Genomic DNA, 20,516 nt, shown 5'->3' on the forward strand with positions numbered 1-20,516 from the left:
GAGATCATATGGTATTTGTCTTTCCCATGAGACTCTGGCTTATTTCACTTAACATAATGCTCTCCAGTTCCATCCATGCTGTTGCAAAGGGCAGGAGCTCCTTCTTTCTTTCTGCTGGGTAGTATTCCATTGTGTAAATATAGCATAGTTTTTTCACCCATTCATTTACTGATGGGCATGTAGGTTGCTTCCAGCACTTGGCTATTGTAAATTGTGCTGCTATGAACATTGGGGTGCATAGGTTCTTTTGGATTGGTGTTTCAGGGTTCTTAGGGTATATAATCTTAGCAGTGGAATTGCTAGGTCAAAAGGCAGTTCCATTTTTAGCTTTCTGAGGAAATTCCATACTGTTTACCACAGTGGCTGCACCAGTCTGCATTCCTACCAAGAGTGCACTAGGGTTCCCTTTTATACACATTCTCTCCAACACTTGTTGTTTGTTGATTTGTTTATGATGGCCATTCTCACTGGTGTGAAGTGGTATCTCATTGTGGTTTTAATTTGCATCTCTCTGATGGCTAGTGATGCTGAGCATCTTTTCATACATATGTCTCTGGACCCTTTGTATGTCCTCCTTGGAGAAGTGTCTGTTCAAGTCCTTTGCTCAGTTTTTAATTTTTTTTTTGTCTTCCTAGAGTGGAGTTGTGTGAGTTCTTTAAATATTCTTGGAGATCAAATCCTTGTCTGAGGTATCATTGGCAAATATGTTTTCCCATATGCTTGGTTCTCTTTTCATTTTAATGCTGTGTTCTTTAGCCATGCAGAAGCTTTTAATTTTGATGAGATCCCATGTGTTTATTCTTTCTTTATGTATCTTGCTTTAGGGGACATATCAGTGAAAATATTGCTCCATGGAATATCTGAGATTTTACTGCCTATGTTTTCCTGAAGGACTTTAATGGTGTCATAACTTATATTTAAGTCTTTTATCCACCTTGAGTTTATTTTCGTGTATGGTGTAAGTTGGTGATCAAGTTTCATTTTTATGCATGTAGCTGTCCAGATGTCCCAACACCATTTGTTGAAGAGGCTATTTTTACTCCATTTTATGCTGCTGCCCCCTTTGTCAAATATTAACTGACCATAAAGACTTGGGTTTGTTTCTTGGCTCTCTTTTCTGTTCCATTGGTCTATATGTCCGTTCTTATGCCAGTACCAGACTGTTTTGATTACAGTGGCCTTATAATACAGCTTGATATCAGGTATTGTGATCCCTCCTACTTTGTTCTTCTTTCTCAAAATTGCTGCAGCCATTTGGGGTCATTTATGGTTCCACATAAATTTTTGAGGTGTTTGTTCTATATTTGTGAAATATGTCATTGGTACTTTAATAGGGCTTGCATTGAATCTATAAATTGCTTTGGGTAGTATGGACATTTTGATGATGTTAATTCTTCTAGTCCATGAACACTGTATATGCTTTCATTTGTGTCTTCCTTAATTTCTTTCTTCAGTGTTGTGTAGTGTTTTGAGTACAGGTCTTTTACCTCCTCAGTTAGGTTTATTCCCATTTATTTTGTTTTTCTTGTTGCTGCATGAAGAAATGGGATTTTTTTCATCTTTCTTTTTTTCCTTGTTTCTATAATGTCTATTTCAAATTTTCCATACTGATCTCAAAATTGCAACCCTACCAACTTCCAGCTAAGATTCAGCAAATGACTATACCTTCTATTTTGTGTAGATATTGGTATGTATGAAATGATAAAGTCCAACTTCTCATACTAAACTGCTGGGCATACCTACAACCACATCCATCATTTCACCTTCCTTTGGGTTATCATGGGAGAGATTTTCTTTCATTTTTGCTTTGGTTACATGCTTTCTTTTTTTCCACCCCCGTTTCATTTCCCCCCCAACTCTGGTTAGCCTCACATCTACTTTTAAACTCATTCATGTCTCTCTTATCAATAATAATAATAATAATAATAATAATAATAATCTACAGTTTTTCTCTACTTCCCTATTTTTGTAGCTATTGCCCTATTCCTCTTCTTCCCCTCAGAGTAAACTTCTTGAAAGACTTTCCACTTCCTTCTGATTTATTCTTAAATATTTAAAAGCTATTTATATTAAAGCAATATGTGTGCAGTTAAAAAGTCCAATATTACTAATATTCATTTTGGAAGAAATACCTGTCTCCTTCTCACCCCAATTTCTGCTCTTCAGCAATAATACTATTGAATATTTACTTGTTGCTGGGCATTATTATAAGCCTTTATAAATATTAAACAGTCCTGAAAAACATTATGAGATACATACTGTTCTTATCCCCATTTTACAAATGAAAGAATGAACCTCAGAGAGGTTGTGTAACTTGCCTAACGTCACCCAACTAGTAAGTGGATGCAGGATTCAAACCTAGTAGATCTAGCACTATAGTCTACATGTTTGCAACAAGGCCAAGCAATTTTAGCTGTCTTAGGTGTTTCTATTAGCATAATTTTTATGTTGCTAAATAACATCCTATACTACTATTTTTCAATTTCATTTTATTTTTAATTTAAATTTTTATTGTATTTATTGGGGAGATATTGATTAATAAAATGACATAGGTTTCAGGTGTACAATTCTGTAACACATCAACTGTATGTTTTGTGTTCACCACCTGAAGTCAAATCTCCTTCTGTCACCATTTATTCCCCCTATATCCTCCATTACTTCCCTCTACCCTCCTTCCCCTCTGGTAATCACTGTGCTATTGTCTGGGTCTATGAGTCTTTTTATATTTTTATTTTTGCTTAATCCCGTTATTTTTCACCCAGTCTCACAACTCCCCTCTTCTCTGTCAGCTGTCAGTTTGTTCTCTATCTATGCCTCCGTTTCTATTTTGATTGTTAGTTTATTTTATTCATTATATTCCACATATCACAAATCATATGGTACATGTTTTTCTCTGACAGGCTTATTTCACTTAGCATAATGATCTCCAGGTCCACCCATGCTGTCGCATAGGGTACAATTTCCTTCTTCTATGGCTGAGTAGTAATCCATTGTGTAGATGTACCAAAGCTTTTTATCCACTTATCCACTGATGGACACTTGGGCTGCTTTCAAATCTTGGTTGTTGTACATAATGCTGCAATGAACATAGGAATGCATATATTCTTTTGAATTCATGTTTCAGGTTTCTTTACATATATTCTTAGAAGTGGAATTGCTGGGTCATAAGGCAGTTCCATTTTCAATTTTTTGAGGTAACTGCATACTGCTTTCCACAGTGGCTGCACCAATCTTTATTGCCACCAACAAATAATACATGAAGGTTCCCTTTCCCCCCACATCCTTGTCAACACTTGATGCTTGTTGATTTACTGATGATACCATTCTGACAGGTGTAAGGTGATATCCCAGTGTGGTTTTAATTTGCATTTCCCTAATGATTACTGATGTTGAGCATCTTTTCACATGTCTATTTGCCATCTGTATGTCCTCTTTGGAGAAGACATACAGATGTATGTCTATTCAGGTCCTTTGCCCAATTTTTAATTGGATTTTTTTTGGTTTTGAATTCTGTATAAGCTCTTTTTAAATTTTGGATATTAACCCCTTATCAGAGGTATCATTGATTACTATGTTCTCCCATCCAGTAGGTTGTGTTTTCATTTTGTTGATAATTTTTAGTTTTTGGTTTTGGTTTTGGTTTTTTTGTTTTTTGGGGGGTTTTTTTGCTGTGCAAAAGCTTTTTAGTTTGATACAGTCCCATTTGTTTATTTTTTTCTTTTTTTTCCCTTGCCCAAGACAATATATTGGGAAAAATATTGCTACAAGAAATGTCCAAGATATTACTATGTTTTTTATAGGATTTTTATGGTTTTGCAACTTTTAAGAAGGTGGTCTAGTTTCATTTTTTTCGTGTATCTGTCCAATTTTCCCAACACCATTTATTGAAGTAACTGACTTTACTCCATTGTATGTTCTTGCCTCCTTTGTTGAATATTAATTGACCATAGAAACATGGGTTTATTTCTGGGCTCTATTCTGTCCCATTGATCTATGTGTCTATTCTTGTGCCAATACCATGCTGTTTTGGTTACTATGGCCTCGTAGTATACTTTGATATCAGGTAGTATGATACCTCCAACTTTGTTCTTGTTTCTCAAGATTGTTGAAGCTATTTGGTGTCTTTGTGGTTCCAAAGAAATTTTTGTAATATTTGTTCTAGATCTGTGATATATGCCTTTAGTATTTTAATAAGAATTGTATTGAATCTGTGGATTGCTTTGGTTAGGATGGACACTTCAATGATTTCAACTTTTCCTATGCATAAACATGGTGTATGCTTCCACTAATTCATATCTTCCTCAATTTCTTCCTTCAGTATCTTAAAATTTTTTGAGTACAGGTCTTTCTCCTCCTTAGTTAAATTTATTCCTGGTTATCTTATTTTTATTTGCAATAGTAAATGGGATTGTTTTCTTAATTTCTCTTTCTTATAGTTCATTATTGGTGTATAAAAATGCCACCAAATTCTGAATGTTAATTTTGTATACTACTACTTCACCAAATTCATTTATTAGTTCTAGTAGTTTTGGGTGGACTCTTAAGATTTTCCATATACAATATCATGTCATCTGTGAATAATGACAGTTTCACTTCCTTTTTTCCAATTTGGATGCCTTTTATTCTTCTTGTCTGATTCCTGTGGCTAGGACTTTCAGTACTGTGTTGAATATGAGTGGTGAAAGTGGACATCTCTGTCTTTTTACTGATCTTAAGGAAAATACTTTTAGTTTTTGCCCATTGAATATGATGTTAGATGTGGGTTTGACATATATAGTCTTTGTTATGCTGAGATATGACCCTCTATTTCCACTCTGTTGAGAGTTTTTATCATAAGTGGGTGTTGGATTTTATTTTATCAAATACTTTTTCTACACCCATGATATGATCATGTGGTTTTTATCCTATTTTATTTATGTGATGTCACATTTTTTTCTTTTTTTTTTAATATTTTATTTATTTATTTTTAGAGAAAGGGGAAGGGAGAGAGAAAGAGAGGGAGAGAAACACCAATGTGTGGCTGCCTCCCACATCCCCCCATCCAGGGACCTAGCCCCCAACCCAGGCATGTGCCCCTGACTGGGAATCAAACTGTCAACCCTCTGGTTCACAGGCAGGTGCTCGATCCACTGAGCCACTCCAGCCAGGGATATTTATGTGGTGTGTCACATTTATTGATTTGTGAATATTTTACCAACCTTGTATCTCCAGAATACATCACACTTGATTATAGTGTGTGATCTTTTTAATGTACAGTATTGCTGGTTCTGGTTCGCTAATATTTTGTTGAGGATTTTTGCATTGATATTCATCAGGGATATTGGCCTTTAATTTTCTTTGTTAGTGGTGTCTTTATCTGGTTCCGGAATTAGGATAATGCTGGCCTCAAGAAATGAACTTGGGAGTGTTTCCTCTTCTTGAATTATTTGGAATAGTTCTGGAAAGATAGGTGTTGGTTCTTCTTTGAATGCCTGGTAAAATTCACCTGTGAAGCCATCCACTCCAAGACTTTGTTTTCTGGGAGTTTTTTGATTACTGCTTTGATTTCATTAGTTGTAATTGTTCTACTCAGATTCTCTGATTCTTCCTAACTCAGTTTTAGAATATTATGTTTCTAGGAATTTATGCATTCAACCAGGTTGTCCAATTTGTTGGCATATAATTGTTCATAGTATTTATTTGCAGTCCTTTGTATTTCTGTTCTGTGCTGCCAGTTATTTCTCTTTCATTTCTGATTTTATTTATTTGGGTCCTCTATCGATGAGCTATTGATGAGTCTGCTTAAAGGTTCATCAATCTTGTTTATATTTTCAAAGAACCAGATCTTGGTTTCATTGACCTTTTGTGGTTTTTATTTATTTATCTTTTAGAGAGAGCAAGGGAAGTAGAAAGAGAGGGAGAGAAACATCAATGTGTGGTTGCCTCTCGCATGCCCTCTACTGGCGATCTGGCTTGCAACCCAGGCATGTGCTCTGACTGGGAATTGAACCAGCGACCCTTTGGTTCGCAAGCTAGTGCTCAGTCCACTGAGCCACACACTCCAGGGCTTTTTTGTGGGTTTTTTTTTTTAGTCTCTATGTCATTTATTTCTGCTCTACTATTTATTATTTCCATCCTTCTACTTACTCTGGGCTTTGCTTGTTGTGTTTTTGCTAGTTTTTGTAGGTATAGGGATCGATTGTTTATTTGAGATTTTTCTTCCTTCTTACAGTATTCCTGTAATGCTATGAACTTCCCCCTGGAGACTGCTTTTCTGTGTCCTATAGATTTTGGGCTGTTGTGTGTTCATGTTCATTTCTCTAGAGTTAACTTTTGATTTCTTCCTTGATCTTATTGTTAATCCATCATTGCTTAATAACATGTTATTTAGCCTCCATATTTTTAATGTTTTTAAGTTTTTTATTGCAATTTATTTCTAGTTTCATACCATTATGGTCAGAGAAGATGCTTGTTATGATTTTAATCTTCTTGATATTATTTTAAAAAAAGGGTTTGGCTGGGGTGGGGTAGAGGGATGGGGAGAAAATGCAGACAACTATAATTGAATAACAATAAATTTTTTTAAAAAAAATCTTGTTTTGTGTCCTAACATTTGGTCTATCCTAGAAAATGTTATATGTGTATATGAAAAGAATGTATAATCTGCTGCTTTGGGAGCAAATGTTCTGTAACTATCAGTTAAATCCATCCAGTCCAATGTGTCATTTAAGGTCACTGTTGCCTTGTTCATTCTTTTTGTCTGGGAGATAGATCTATTGACGTCAGTGAGATGGTAAAATCTCTGGCTATGACTGTATTGCTGTAATCTCTCCCTTTATGTCCACCAAGATTTTCTTTATATATTTAGATGCCCCTATTTGTGTGCATATATATTTATAAGGGTAATATCCTCTTGTTGGATCAATCCCTTTAGTATTATATAGTAACTGTCTTTGTCTCTGGTTATGGCCTTTGTTTTGAAGTCTATTTTGTCTGATATAAGTATTGCTACTCCAGCTTTTTTTTTTTTCATTTTCATTTGCATGGAATGTTTTCTTCCATCCCTTCACTTTCAGTCTGTGTGTGTCTTTTCTTCTGAAGTGGGTCTCTTGTAGACAACATATATATGGGTCATGTTTTATTATCTATTCAGCTACCCTATGTCTTTTGATTGGTACATTTAATCCATTTACATTTTAAGGTTACTATTGATAGATACTCTTTATTGTTATTATATTTTTATACCTATGTTCCTCTCTCTCTCTATATATATATATATTTCTTTTTCTCCTTCTCCTCCTCCTCCTCCTCCTCTTTGCCTCCTCCTCCTCCTCCTCCTCCTTCTTCTTCTTCTTCTTCCTCTTCTTCTTCCTCCTTCTCCTTCTCCTTCTCCTTCTCCTTCTCCTTCTCCTTCTTCTTCTCCTCCTCCTTCAAGCAGGCCCTTAAACATTTCTTGCAATACTGGGTTGTATTAATGAACTCCTGAACTTGTGTGACTTTTTCCTTTACCAGGTTAGTGAAGTTTTCATCCATTATTTCTTCTAACAGCTTCTCAATTCCTTGTCCACTCTCTTCTCCTTTTGGTACCACACTTATGATAAGGGTATTTTTACACTTGATGTTGCCCTAGAACTCCCTTAGACTTTCCTCATTTTTTAAATTATCTTTTCTTTTTGATGCTCTGCTTGGGTGCTTACTGTTATCTTGTCCTCTGAATCATTGATTTCATCCTCTGCTTCATCCAACCTGATGCTGATTCCCTCCAGTATATTATTCATTTGAGATAGTGTATTCTTCATTTCTGAATGGTTCTTTTTGTGTGTGTGTGGTTTCTATGTTCTTTTTAATGCTTACTATCTCATTCTCACTGAGATCATCCATTCTTCCCCTAAGGTACTTGAGCATCCTTATAACCATTGTTATAGACTCTGCTTTTGGCCCTGATTGGTGTGGCTCAGTGGGTTGGGCATCATCCCACAAAGGTTGCCAGTTTGATTTCTGCTCAGGGCACATGCCTGGGTTGCAGGCCACATCCCTGATTGGGGGCATGCTGCCCAGGTTCCTGGTTGGAATCATGCACATTGATGTTTCTCTCCCTCTTTTGTTTTTCTTTTCCCTCTTTCTTCTCTTTCTTAAACCCCTCCTCCCACCATCATTCCCCCACCTTAGTTAATTTCCATGTATCATACATATAAGTTCTTTGGCTTCTCTATTTCCCATACTGTTCTTAACCTCCCCCTGTCTACTTTGTACCTACCATTTATGCTTCATATTCTCTGTACCTTTCCCCCCATTCTCCCTCTTCCCCCTCCCCATTGATAACCCTCCATGTGATCTCCATTTCTGGGATTCTGTTCCTGTTCTATTTGCTTGCTTAGTTCCCTTTTCTTTTTTTAGGTTTGGATGTTGACAGTTATAAGTTTGTTGTCATTTTACTATTCATAGTTTTGATCATCACCTTTTTCTTAGGTAAGTCCCTTTAATCTTTCATATAATAAGGGCTTAGTGATGATGAACTCCTTTAACTTGACCTTATCTGGGAAGCACATTATCTGCCCTTCCATTCTAAATGACAGCTTTTCTGGATAGAGTAATATTGGATGTAGGTCCTCACCTTTCATGACTTCAAATACTTTCCAGCAGCTTCTTGCCTGCAAGGTTTCTTTTGAAAAATTAGCTGATAGTCTTATGGGAACTCCTTTGTAGGTAACTGTCTTCTTTTCTCTTGTTGCTGTTAATATTTTGTCCTTGTATTTAATCTTGGGTAATGTGATTATGATGTGCCTTGGTGGGTACTTCCTTGGGTACAAACTCTAAGCTTCCTGGACTTCCTGGAAGTCTATTTCTTTTGCCATATTAGGGAAGTTCTCCTTCATTACTTTTTCAAATAAGTTTTCAATTTCTTGCTCTTCCTCTTCTCCTTCCAGCACCCCTATGATTCAGATGTTGGATTGTTTAAAGTTGTCCCAGAGGTTTGTAAGCCTCTTCTTATTTTTTTGAATTCTTGTTTCTTCATTTTGTTCTGGTTGAATGTTTATTTCTTCCTTCTGCTCCAAATCATTGATTTGAGTCCTGGTTTCCTTCCCTTTACTGTTGGTTTCCTGTACATTTTCCTTTATTTCACTTTTCATAGCCTTCACTTTTTTCTCTATTTTGTGACCATACTCAACCAATTTTGTGAACATCCTGATTACCAGTGTTTTGAACTCTGCATCTGATAGGTTTGCAGTCTCTTCATCGCTTAGTTGTATTTTATCTGAAGCTTTGATCTGTTCTTTAATTTGGGCCATATTTTTTTTGTCTTGGCATGCCTGTTACGTAGTAAGCGGTGGAGCCTTAGGTATTAGGTGGGGTGGGGCAATCCACGCCACTGCATTGTGGTGCTGTATGTGAAGGAAGGGTCCCTCTCCTTCTCTTTCCCTTTCTCTGAAAAGAAATAAAATCTTTTAAAAAATAAACTCTTTTCTGGAATCTTTGTTGCTTCCACTTCATTTAATAATTTTTCTGTGGATTTGTTTTATTCTTTTATTTGGAGCATATTTCTCTGTCTACCTATTTTGTCTCTGTGTATTAGATAGATCTTCTATGACTCCTAAACTTGCTATGATGGCTGCGTGATATAGGTGTCTTTTGGGGCAGAGTGATAAGTTAGGTAATGTAGGTAAAGTATCTATGTAAAAATACTAAGTGCTCAATAAATATTAAGCAGTTGTGTTGTTGTTGTTAGTCATTCAGTTATTCATTCAACAATTATTTATTCACTATATGTCCAGTACCGTGTTAGGGACCATGGAAGATATGAAGTATAGAATATGAGCCTTGTTCTTGAGATGCTTAGAATTAGTTGAAGAGATAAAACCAACATAACATTGTACAATTACAGAATAATACAATTAAATGCAAATGTTATAAAAAGATCAAATAAATTACAGTATTTAGGGGAAGGCTTTAACTCAGCCCCAGTGTGCTGGCTTGTTGATTAGTATAAAAAAAGATGTGGAGAAAAAAATCTCTCAAATTGCTCTTACTAAGCCTTCAGAGTTCTAGTTTTGATGCTGCCTGCCAGATGTAAATTGATGCAGAGGGGAAAAAATCCTGTTTTACTTCTGAAAATTAAGACAGGATGGGGGAGCGTGTTTGAGAGGTGAACATATGTGAATAAACATGACATAACCCATAATTGGTTCTTGATAATTAACATTAAGGTGTTTTCATTGGCAAAACACAGGTATATTTTTCACTTAATGAATCAAGCCATACAAGTCATTTATTTTCACCTTGTTAAACCAGAAATCAAACACTGGATAAAGGTTGCAAACGTATTTTGATGTATATTGTACTTTTCTCTTTTGCAGGGTTGCTATGGCAACTGCATCTTCTCAAGTTCTGATTCCAGACATCAATTTTAATGATGCCTTTGAAAACTTTGCTTTAGATTTTTCCAGAGAAAAGAAATTGCTGGAGGGGCTAGATTATTTAACAGGTGTGAAAATGCTGTGCTTCTTTTCCTGTTTTAATTCTTTTCTTTTGTTGTGCTTGTACTTTGAAATAATGTGAAAAGGCCAATATTTATAATCAAAATGCTTTTATAACCTATAAAATGATACATGTATCTTTTTATTTTATTTTTTAAAGATTTTATTTATTTGTTTTTAGAGAGAGGGGTAGTGAGGGATAAAGAGAGGGAGAGAAACATCAATATGTGGTTGCCTCTTGCACACCCCACACTGGGGACCTGGCCTACAATCCAGGCATGTGCCCTAGACTGGGAATCAAACCAGCAACCCTTTGATTCACAGGCCAGCACTCAGTCCACTAAGCCACACCAGCCAGGGCTGATACATGTATCTGTTTAGATAGAACATATTTTATTTCATGGAACAGAAGAAAAGATGATTTGTCAAATATTTCTGGGGGCAGAGTAAGTATACCACTCATACTTAAAGGTAAAAAAAAAAATAAGAAGTTGCTGATGGATTTCTCCTTATGAGCCTGTCAGTAATATATTGTTACTTGTTATGGGGGTAGAACTCTGGTGACACAGAATATTAAAGAGTGCCCCACATAGGTACAGATACCACACAAATAGTTTTAAGGAAACTTAAGAATTAGCAGATTGGGAAGAAAAATGTAAGAAATATATGGCTTGCAGATAGTTTTATAAAATAAGGGAATACAACCAACCTTTTAAAAATGCTGACTACATTCAGGATTATTTGAATTATTATTTTATGAGGAAAATACATGCATATAATAACTTTGTATTTGTAGTTATTTTTGTTAATATATTAAAATCACTGTCACTTATTGAACATCTACTTGTGCCAGACATTGTATATTAATTTTGTGTCATGAGTCATTGCAACAAATCTATGATGTAATTATCATCCCTATTTTACAGATGGGGAAGCACATTTTATTTTGCACTTGGCTATACTGCCAAACTTATTTTGAAATAAAAAGAAATAGGTTGAAGGTCATGTAATAAAAAAACTGTGTGACCACTTTGGTCTAATATTTACATGTGTTTGTGCAGACAGAGTAGATAAATGGCCATTCATCTCAATAACTTAGGCTTATATCTTTGCCTAAAATATCTTTATCGATGAAGCAAAAGTGAGTTGAGGGAACTGGAGCTCTTAGCTTTTGGCTTCAGGTTGTATTATGTGCAATCTAAAACTGTTTATTAAAATCTCTCCACAACATGTTGGGTTGGACAGTATGAGTAATGATTGTAAAATTCCAGAACAGAGAATGTGCTTTCCTTACCTTCTTTTCCCCCTTTCCCTACAGCCCCAAACCCACCATCTATCCGAGAGGAACTCTGTACTGCCTCCCATGACACCATTACAGTCCACTGGATCTCGGATGATGAATTCAGCATCAGCTCCTATGAGCTTCAGTACACCATATTCACTGGCCAGGCTAACTTCATCAGTAAGTCATGGTGTAGTTGGGGCCTGTGGCCAGAGATAAGGAAATGTAAGGAAGCAGTAAGCTGCTCAAGATTGGCCGGGGCGCCACGAGGCAAGTGTTTGTAAGACATGTTAGGTTGTTTAGAACAGTGTTCTATAGACAGTGTAAGCTCCCCCAGGGCCTTGCAAAGGGCTTACTGAAGTGTTGCCTGTCAGCAAATTGTCTATTTTCTTGCAGGGCAGTCACTGGGACCACTCCCATTTGTTTATGTAATTCTTACCCTTTCATCAGTTAAGCTTTATCACCCCACTCTCCCAAGTCAGAACAGAATTCATAATTCGTTCCTGGGTAGCTAAGTCACCACCATTGCTGATTCTACATGTGTGATCATCTCTCTCCTTGACTCTTCTTCCACTTCATTATCATGGTAAAATATAATAATTATGTTCAAAGACTACTTACTTCCTTTACCATACCCATTTGTATTAGTGAATATAGTGATAAGCCTCCTGTCTCTGTCACTCTCCCCTTTATCCCATCTCCCTTTCCTCCAAGAATTACACCAAATATAAAACTGTATCAGTGGGCCACAAAATTAAGGATGTTCAAAAAGGTATCATTTAGCTCTCACGTTATGGTTTCACCTTCTGATGAATTAGAGTAAGAACTTAACTCATTGATTGGCAGAGAAGAGGGTTCGAGGTTCAAGTTCTCCTCTACGCACTGGGGAAAAATGGAAATGAAAGCAGAATTAAAGCTGGATTCAAGACTGAAACTGATTCTCAACCTAAGTTTGCATCTGCATAGCTGAAAATCATTATTTTCTTTTACCTGTGTTTGTGATTCTGTTTCTGACTTCACAGACTTGCATGAGAGGAGTTCTGAAACCCTCCCAATAGGCTCCTTTTCCTGAACTGTGAGAATTCTGGGCCACATAGTGGGGTGGGGAGGTGAGAGGACTTTTGGGGTCAAACTCTCAAAAACACTTGCCTTGTGCAGCTTCAACGTAAGCCACTTAGCCCAGGTAGCTGTGATCTTGGGTGTTCTTGGGTGTTTCTTCAGTTTGTAAAGTCACAAACTCTAAGGCCTTCCCAACATGCTGTTCTGCACTTGTCTCTCTTGCTCTGGAAAGTCTTAGAACCAGCAACTGTGCTTCTTCTTCCCAATATGGGGAGAACAGTGGTCTCCTGGAGTTGAGAATAAGTCCCAGAAGTGGCAAAGATCTAAAGGTTGTCACCTCTATTTTCAAGTATATATAGTTCTTTGTAAAGAAAGGCTTGAAGGATGTCTTAATAGCAATAGGATTACCCCATCTTCAAATTCGAAGGGACAACCTTCAAAGTCATTTAGTCTAATCTTCTGTTCTACCAGATACCCAGTAGATGATTATCTTGTCTCTGATTGAATATTTCCAGTGATGGATCACTCACTTGTAACAAAACAGCCCATTTAATTGTTGTGCAGCTGTAACTAATTGTCGGTGCTTCTTTATAAAAGGTCTCATTATTTCTCCTAGTAAATAATGACAATAATAATTTACATGTGTATAATGTTTTGTCATTTATAAATACTCCCACATACATAATCTCATTTAGTCCTCATGAGTTCTTACTTAGCCTTATGAAATAGATGATATTAATTCTATTTTATAGATGAAGAAACTGAGGCTCAAGTTTAATGAGTTGCCCAAGTTCACAAAGCTACAAACTGATGGAGTCAAGATTTGAATCCAAGTCTGTCAGACTTCAAGCCTAATGCTCCTTGTATTAAACAACAGCTACCAGTTAGTCCTTGGCCTGCTTTTTTATGCCTCACTAACAACCCTGATCAATTTTTCACATGACAGTTCTTCAGATGATTTTAGGTAGCTCTTATGCCCCTTGTAAATTTTCTCTTTTCCAGGTTAAACATTCTCAGTTCTTTGAATTGCTTCTCATGTTTCAGACCCTTTACCATCCTAGTATTCTTTTATGAACACACTCCTATTTGTCAAAATGCTTTGAAAAAAGCAAATACACTCCAAAAGTAGTCTGACCAGTCCAGGGAATAGCTGGATTATTTGTCTTGTGTATAGGTGATGCCCTACCTCTTGCTCAGAACCCTTTTTTTTAAAGAGTAGCCACATTGACTACTGAATGTTGGCTGAGCATATGGTCAGCTGACATCCCTGTGAATTTCAAATCCTATTCCTGTTCAGTTGATTGTCTAAATGGAAATACAACTTGGATTCATCCCTATTACATTTTATCTAGTTAGCATTGATTCCTCATTCCAGCCTGCCAATATCCTTTTGAATCAAGTTTCTGCCTTCCAATAGATTTACTTCCACTCCCAGCCTGCCTTCCATGTGTTTCCTCTGATCATTGATAGAAAAGTGGAATAGGACTGGGACAACAGCAGACCCTGAAGCAAAATTTTGGATGACAATAGGCAGATAAGCTGAAACTATTTTACTAGGAATAAGTATTCATGAAGGTTCAAGGTCCCAGTCCTACCTACCAGTCTGGCCTGCCACTCTTGACTGAACCTCACTTCCAAGAGTTACTTTCCCTTGTTTTTCTGCATTTTCTGTCTTTTCAAACTTTTTACTTAGGTATAATTGACATATAAAAAGTTATCCATCAACAGATGCACGGATAAAGAAAATGTGGTATATACACACAATGGAATATTATTAAGCCTTAAAAAAGAAGGAAACTCTGCCACTTGTAACAGCATGAATGAGCTTGGATGGCCTTATGCTAAGTGGAATAAGCCAGACACATAAGGACAGATACTATGATACAGCTTATATGGGGAATCTTAAAATAGTCACACTCCACATTTTTTTAACTAGAAATTTTATCCTTGTTGGTTAGAATTTTGTCAGAAGAAGTAGTTCCTGTTACTTTTTTCAACTTTCTTCCTTCATTTTTAACTTTATCCCCACCTCATTTAAGATATGAAATAGTCATAAGCCAGTTTTGTTTCAGGCGATGTTGTTAGCTGAATAAGAATTTCAACAGACGTTTGGATGATTGTCTTCTCCATTACTATACAGCTTTCCTTTATTTCAATTTTGTGTTTTGTCCTGTCTGGCTAGGAAGTCTGTAACATACTGCTACAAATATGTAACTTCTCTTTCCCCTCCTTTTCATTCTCATGGGAATGCTTTCCACCAAACATTTACACTCAGGTTCATGGATTTCCATATTGTGATCTTTCCCCCTTTTTTTAATTTAAATATTTTTTCTTTTTCAAAAGATTTTATTTATTTATTTTTAAAGAGAAGGTAAGGGAGAAAGAGAGGGAGAGAAATATCAATGTGTGGTTGCCTCTTATGCACCCCCTAGTAGGGACATGGCCTGCAATCCAGGCATGTGAACTGACTGGGAATCGAACTGGTGACCCTTTGGTTCGCAGGCCCAAGCTCAATCCACTGAGCTACACCAAGCAGGGCTGATCTTTCCCTTTTGAACGTGGTGTATAATTCCATTACCATAATTCAATCATAAATCCCATCTCACCAAGACTTAGTCATAGCTAGAGGATCACAAATTTACCTTTATTAAATTTAGAAATGATTTCAAAATTACAGAAAAGTTGCAAGACTAGTGCAAAGAATTCACAAATACTATTTATCCAGATTCACCATTGTTACTATTTTCCCCATTTCCTTTGTCATTTGCTGGATTTCTCTATGCTTCTCTTTTTTCTTAACTATTTGAAAGTAAATTGCATACATCATGGCCTTTCCCTCCTAAATTCTTCATTGTTTCCTAAGATAAGGAAATGCTCTTAAATAACCACAATACAGTTATCAACTTTAAGAGATTTAACATTGGTGCAATACTTTTATCTAACCCACCGTTCATATTCCAGTCTTAACAGTTGACCCAATAATATCTTTTATAACCTATAAAGGGCACAATATTGTCTTTTATAGTCTAGTATTAGGTATTAAACTTAAATGTCATATTTCTAGCCTCCTTTAATCTGACCCATTTGCTCAGCTTTGTCTTTAATGATATTGACATTTTTAAGTGCCCCTTTATTTTATTATAATGTTCTTTATTTTTGGTTTGTCTGATATTTCCTCATGATTATATCCAAATGATGCATTTATGACTGGACTATTACAAAAGAGATGTGTCCTCCTTAAGACATCACATCTGGAGGCACATGATATCCATTTTTCCTTCATTGGTGAGGTATTGACTGATTTGTTCACTGTGTACCGTTTTCCTTTTGTAAATAATAAGCAGTGTGTGCAGTGATGCTTTAAGACCATGAAAATATCTTGCTTCCTCATCAAACCTGTCCCACTCCTACTCCTGTTTAATATCAATAATTCTTGCCTGATCGATCTTTACTCTGATGATTGCAAAATAATGATTTTCCAACTGAGCATTCCCTCCCACATTTGCAAGCTGGCACTCTGCATTCTACTGTAAGCAAAAGTCCCACCCTCCATTTGTTTATTTAATAATCTGCATATTGGTATGGACTCCTGAATTCTTTTTTGAGTGGTTGATAATTCTTTACTGTCCTTACTTATTTTGGTACTCAAATTGCTTAGATTTAGGTAATGGAAGCCTTTTAAGATGACTCTTGGTTCCTTATATTATCCCATCATTTTCTTGAGTACTTCTTTACTTTCCTGCATAGTAAGAGGTTCTAGGCTCATTTTGAACTTATCCTTCCCAGTTTTTAATAAGTCATTTTCCTAACAAACCCTGGTTTCTTTTAGGGAGAGAATGGTATTAGAGACCAAGATCTGGAGACTAGAAATACACACATCCACCCACGTACATATACATATACACACATAATACAGGGTGGGCAAAAGCAGGTTTATAGTTATTCATATGGAAAATAGTATAATAATTAATAAATAATACAAGATTAAACTGTTTCATGTACTCACAACTGTAAACCTACTTTGCCCACCCCTGTATATACATATATACTTAACATATGTGCACATATGTATACACATACATGTGTGTGTGTATTTAGATAACATGATTTTCTACCAGTACCTCCAATTCCAGTCCATCCTCATGGGTTCTTTCTATGTTCCTACTTCAACAATGAGAACCCCGGCTCCCAACATTAATGCATGTACTCACTTGCTCACTCCCATAATATATCAACTATACTTTCAGATTTTGCTTTGCCCACACCACTACAAAAATAAACAATAGTTCAATACTTGTTTGCAATTCTCCTCCTGCCCCCATCCCTTTGGTGTGGATATTTTTCATTTGAAATGCAGTTGGGTTCATTTGTTTCAGTTTGCCTGCAGTTTTAGTCCTCACTCTTCCCAGTCATATTGACTTCATTTTAGTATTCAAATTTATAAGTGTTTCCAAAAGGAAAAACTGTACAAAAAAAGGTATACTCAGAGAAATGTCATTCTCTCTCATGTCTTTTAAATTCTATTCCCCTATCCCCATCCTTTGTAGATAACCTACTTCATTATTTTCTAGCTTTTCCTTCCTGTTGTTATTGTTGTTTTTATAGCTCTAGGCATATGTATGTATGCTTTCTTATTTGCCTTTCTTCCTTGAAAAAAGTTAGCATATTATATATAAGCTCTTATAAAGTTTGCTTTATTCAATTAACAATATACCCTGGAAATTATTGTATATCAGTTCACAGAGATCTTCCTCATACTTTTTACAGCTGCATAATACTTCATTGTGAAGTCTGTTTTGTTTTGTAGCTTTAGAAGTATGTCTGAAAGATCATATATTTCCCTCTTTGTATTAAAATTCCATGTGCAGTTTATGATTAATACTATGCATTGATACATAGACAGCCTAACCCTCAAACATTGTCCCTGGTTCTTATCCTTTATCATCTTTTCCTAAGCATAATTGAGCATTTCTACCAATTATTATTCTTCCTATAATATATCTGTTTGCTCTCCATTGTCCTTCTTTTTTCTACTTTTAATTCAGAATTTTAATACTTTCCCTTCAAATTAATTATAAACCCTCCTGATCAGATTGCTTTCAAAAAATAATTTGTTTTTATTTTCAGCCTCACTTAAACCCTTTACTACAGCTGCAGAGAAGTGACTAAATTCACTACTCATTTTCATTGCCCTTTCCTTTCCATCCTCTGATAGAATTGTGTTTAAAAGGCAGTAAACTGACTGAAAACAAGATAACAGAAGAGAGAAGAAACATAGGTAATCCACAGATACCTACATACATGTACATCCAAACACATGTTTTTAATTATGTACATTTTTCTCTGTTTAAGTCAATGTTTATGGTCTAAAGAAAAACATAGATCTCTGATCCTTTTCCCTACTTGGGAAGAAGAAAATTCCAGACAATAGTGTGTTTCTGGGCCATCCAACCTCAAATGGCTATTGGAATCAGAACCAGGAACCAATAAAACTGTAGTGTCAAGTGAAGAGATGATATTTTGCTTTGGTTATCATGTTACCTCCTTGGCTTCCCTATGATACCTTGGAACCCAACTAATCTTGGAAGTAAGAGTGAGGATGAGGTAAGAGAGTTGAGTCATAAGCCCTGAAAGAGTTGTTAATTTACAGAGTCAGCAAAACATTGTGTTCACCCTGTGACTTGTGATGTCGTAGAGAGAATACCAGACTAGGATTAAAATGACTGGGGTTTTACTCTCAGCACCATCACCAGCTATCTGTGGCCTTGGGCAGATCACTTTTATTCTCTCCATTTGTTTCCCATTTGTGAAATGAGGGAAATATGTGTCTAGGTGTCCTTTTGACTTTGAGATTCAATGTTCTTATGCTCTGCACAGGACTGCTCTATCCATATGAGGCCAGACTCAGCTCTCAGAGAATTGGACCTTTGTGGAAAAAATCTAGACTCCATAAAAGAGATGATCCTGTGATTTTGCAGAGTAGTTTTTCCTATATTGTTTGGAAGAAAATTGAAGTAACCTAACTTTTGCTAGTGGTTGCATTCAATTATCAGAAGCAAGTTACCAGGCATGAGCCTAGCTCTATGGGAGGAAGGAAGCACAGGGGGTTCATATCACTATGTCTTCTAGGAGCCATAAGAAAAATAAAAAATAAAATTCACTTTTGAGGGGCTTATGATGAATTTTCAGTGTGCTTTTCATTCTGTTTCTATTACCTGCTGGTTAATGTACTTGTCTTTCCACATGTTACAGGCCTGTATAATTCGGTGGATAGCTGGATGATTGTGCCCAATATTAAGCAGAACCATTACACAGTGCATGGACTCCAAAGTGGGACACGCTACATCTTCATTGTTAAAGCCATAAACCAAGCAGGCAGCCGGAACAGTGAACCTACCCGACTAAAAACAAACAGTATGTTACAGTGATTCTGAAAGGAGACATCAGAATTCCCTTTGTGCTATGGAATACAGTTAGCCTAAGCAGACATCCACAGCTGTGCAGGAGAGCAGAGTCCCAGGATAGGGGAGCTTTACTGTTGTAGTTTGTGGTTTGGTCAAGGGGTAGTTTGTGGTTTGGTCAAGGGGTTTGTTCAAGGCCCTGGAATATATGTGGACATAAATATACATAAAACAGCTGGTGGCTTGAGAAGATGTTAGTGAAGAGTTTTTCACTGTACCCCACACTCATGCTTGGCGAACAGTTGGGTAAAAGAATACTACAGACACATGCTGCTTAACAGTGGGGAAACATTCTGAGAAATGAATCATTAGGTAATTTCATTGTTGTGTGAACATCACTGAGTATACTTACACAAACCCAGATGGTATAGCCTATTCCACACCTAGGCTATATGGTATACCACTGTCCTATATGTGTTTCATCATTGAATGAAACGTTGTTCTGTGGAACATGACTATACAAAAAATTCAACTTAGCTTAACAAATAGTTATTTGTTAGTAGCTTAAACGAAGTATTTTTTCTCTTTTTAACATAGCAAGGGGTTTGAAGGTAGGGCTGTTGCAGCAGCTCTGTGATGTCGTAAAAGATTCATATTCCTTCACCTTTTCTGTATTGGCTTTTTGCCACATGGTCACAGTATGGCCACTGCAAACTCTAGATGTCATATTTTCTTTCAAGGTAGGAAGAAGGGAGAAAGGAATGGTATACATGATGAGTATTCCTTTTATCAAGAAATCATACATTTTTTCCCAGAAGGTTCTCCCACCCTGTCTGACTTCTGCTTCCAACTACTTCCATCTTATTAGCAACCCGTAGCAGCAAGGGAGGCTAGGTGCTGGAGCATTTAGCTTTTCTGGCCTCTATAGTGAAAGTGGGTAAGAGAGAAAAAGTAGGGACTGGATGTTGTGTTCACCAACAATGTCTGCCACACATGAATTTTTTGTAATACAGCCCTTGCCATACAGAGCAATTGGTTCTTAGTAACTTGATTTTGTCATATGACTATAAGGATTCTCTGTTGTGAATGATCCTGTCCAATAAATATTCTCTCTAATTATTGATGATATAATAGTCACTCTAATGAAGTTATTTAATTATATTATTTACATCCCAGTTGTAAGAGGGAAAAAAAATTGTCCTGTTGCTGAGTTATTTTCGGCTTTGTTCTGTCACCCAGCAGCAATTATTTCATCTATTTCCTCACTTTGCTCAGCTCAAACACTTCTTCCCCTAAAACCCACCCAAATACCAAACCATC

General features: G+C 36.4%; 1 protein-coding gene across 6 annotated transcripts in view; it reads left to right on the top strand.

The window, feature by feature from the left end:
* Nucleotides 1-20,516, top strand: part of MID2 (midline 2) — a 149,897-nt gene that overhangs the window by 119,408 nt on the left and 9,973 nt on the right. For 4 of the 6 annotated variants that reach the window (XM_053917085.1, XM_045188497.3, XM_045188499.2 and 1 more), the window contains 3 exons: nt 10,335-10,462; nt 11,773-12,006; nt 19,048-19,209. In XM_053917085.1, coding sequence (XP_053773060.1) covers nt 10,335-10,462; nt 11,773-12,006; nt 19,048-19,209 — 524 coding nt within the window. The remainder of the gene's footprint in view (nt 1-10,334; nt 10,463-11,772; nt 12,007-19,047; nt 19,210-20,516) is intronic. The other 2 variants (XM_024551606.3, XM_053917086.1) reach the window with 1 other exon arrangement.

Source organism: Desmodus rotundus, chromosome X, assembly GCF_022682495.2.
Source record: "Desmodus rotundus isolate HL8 chromosome X, HLdesRot8A.1, whole genome shotgun sequence".
Lineage (NCBI taxonomy): Eukaryota > Metazoa > Chordata > Mammalia > Chiroptera > Phyllostomidae > Desmodus > Desmodus rotundus.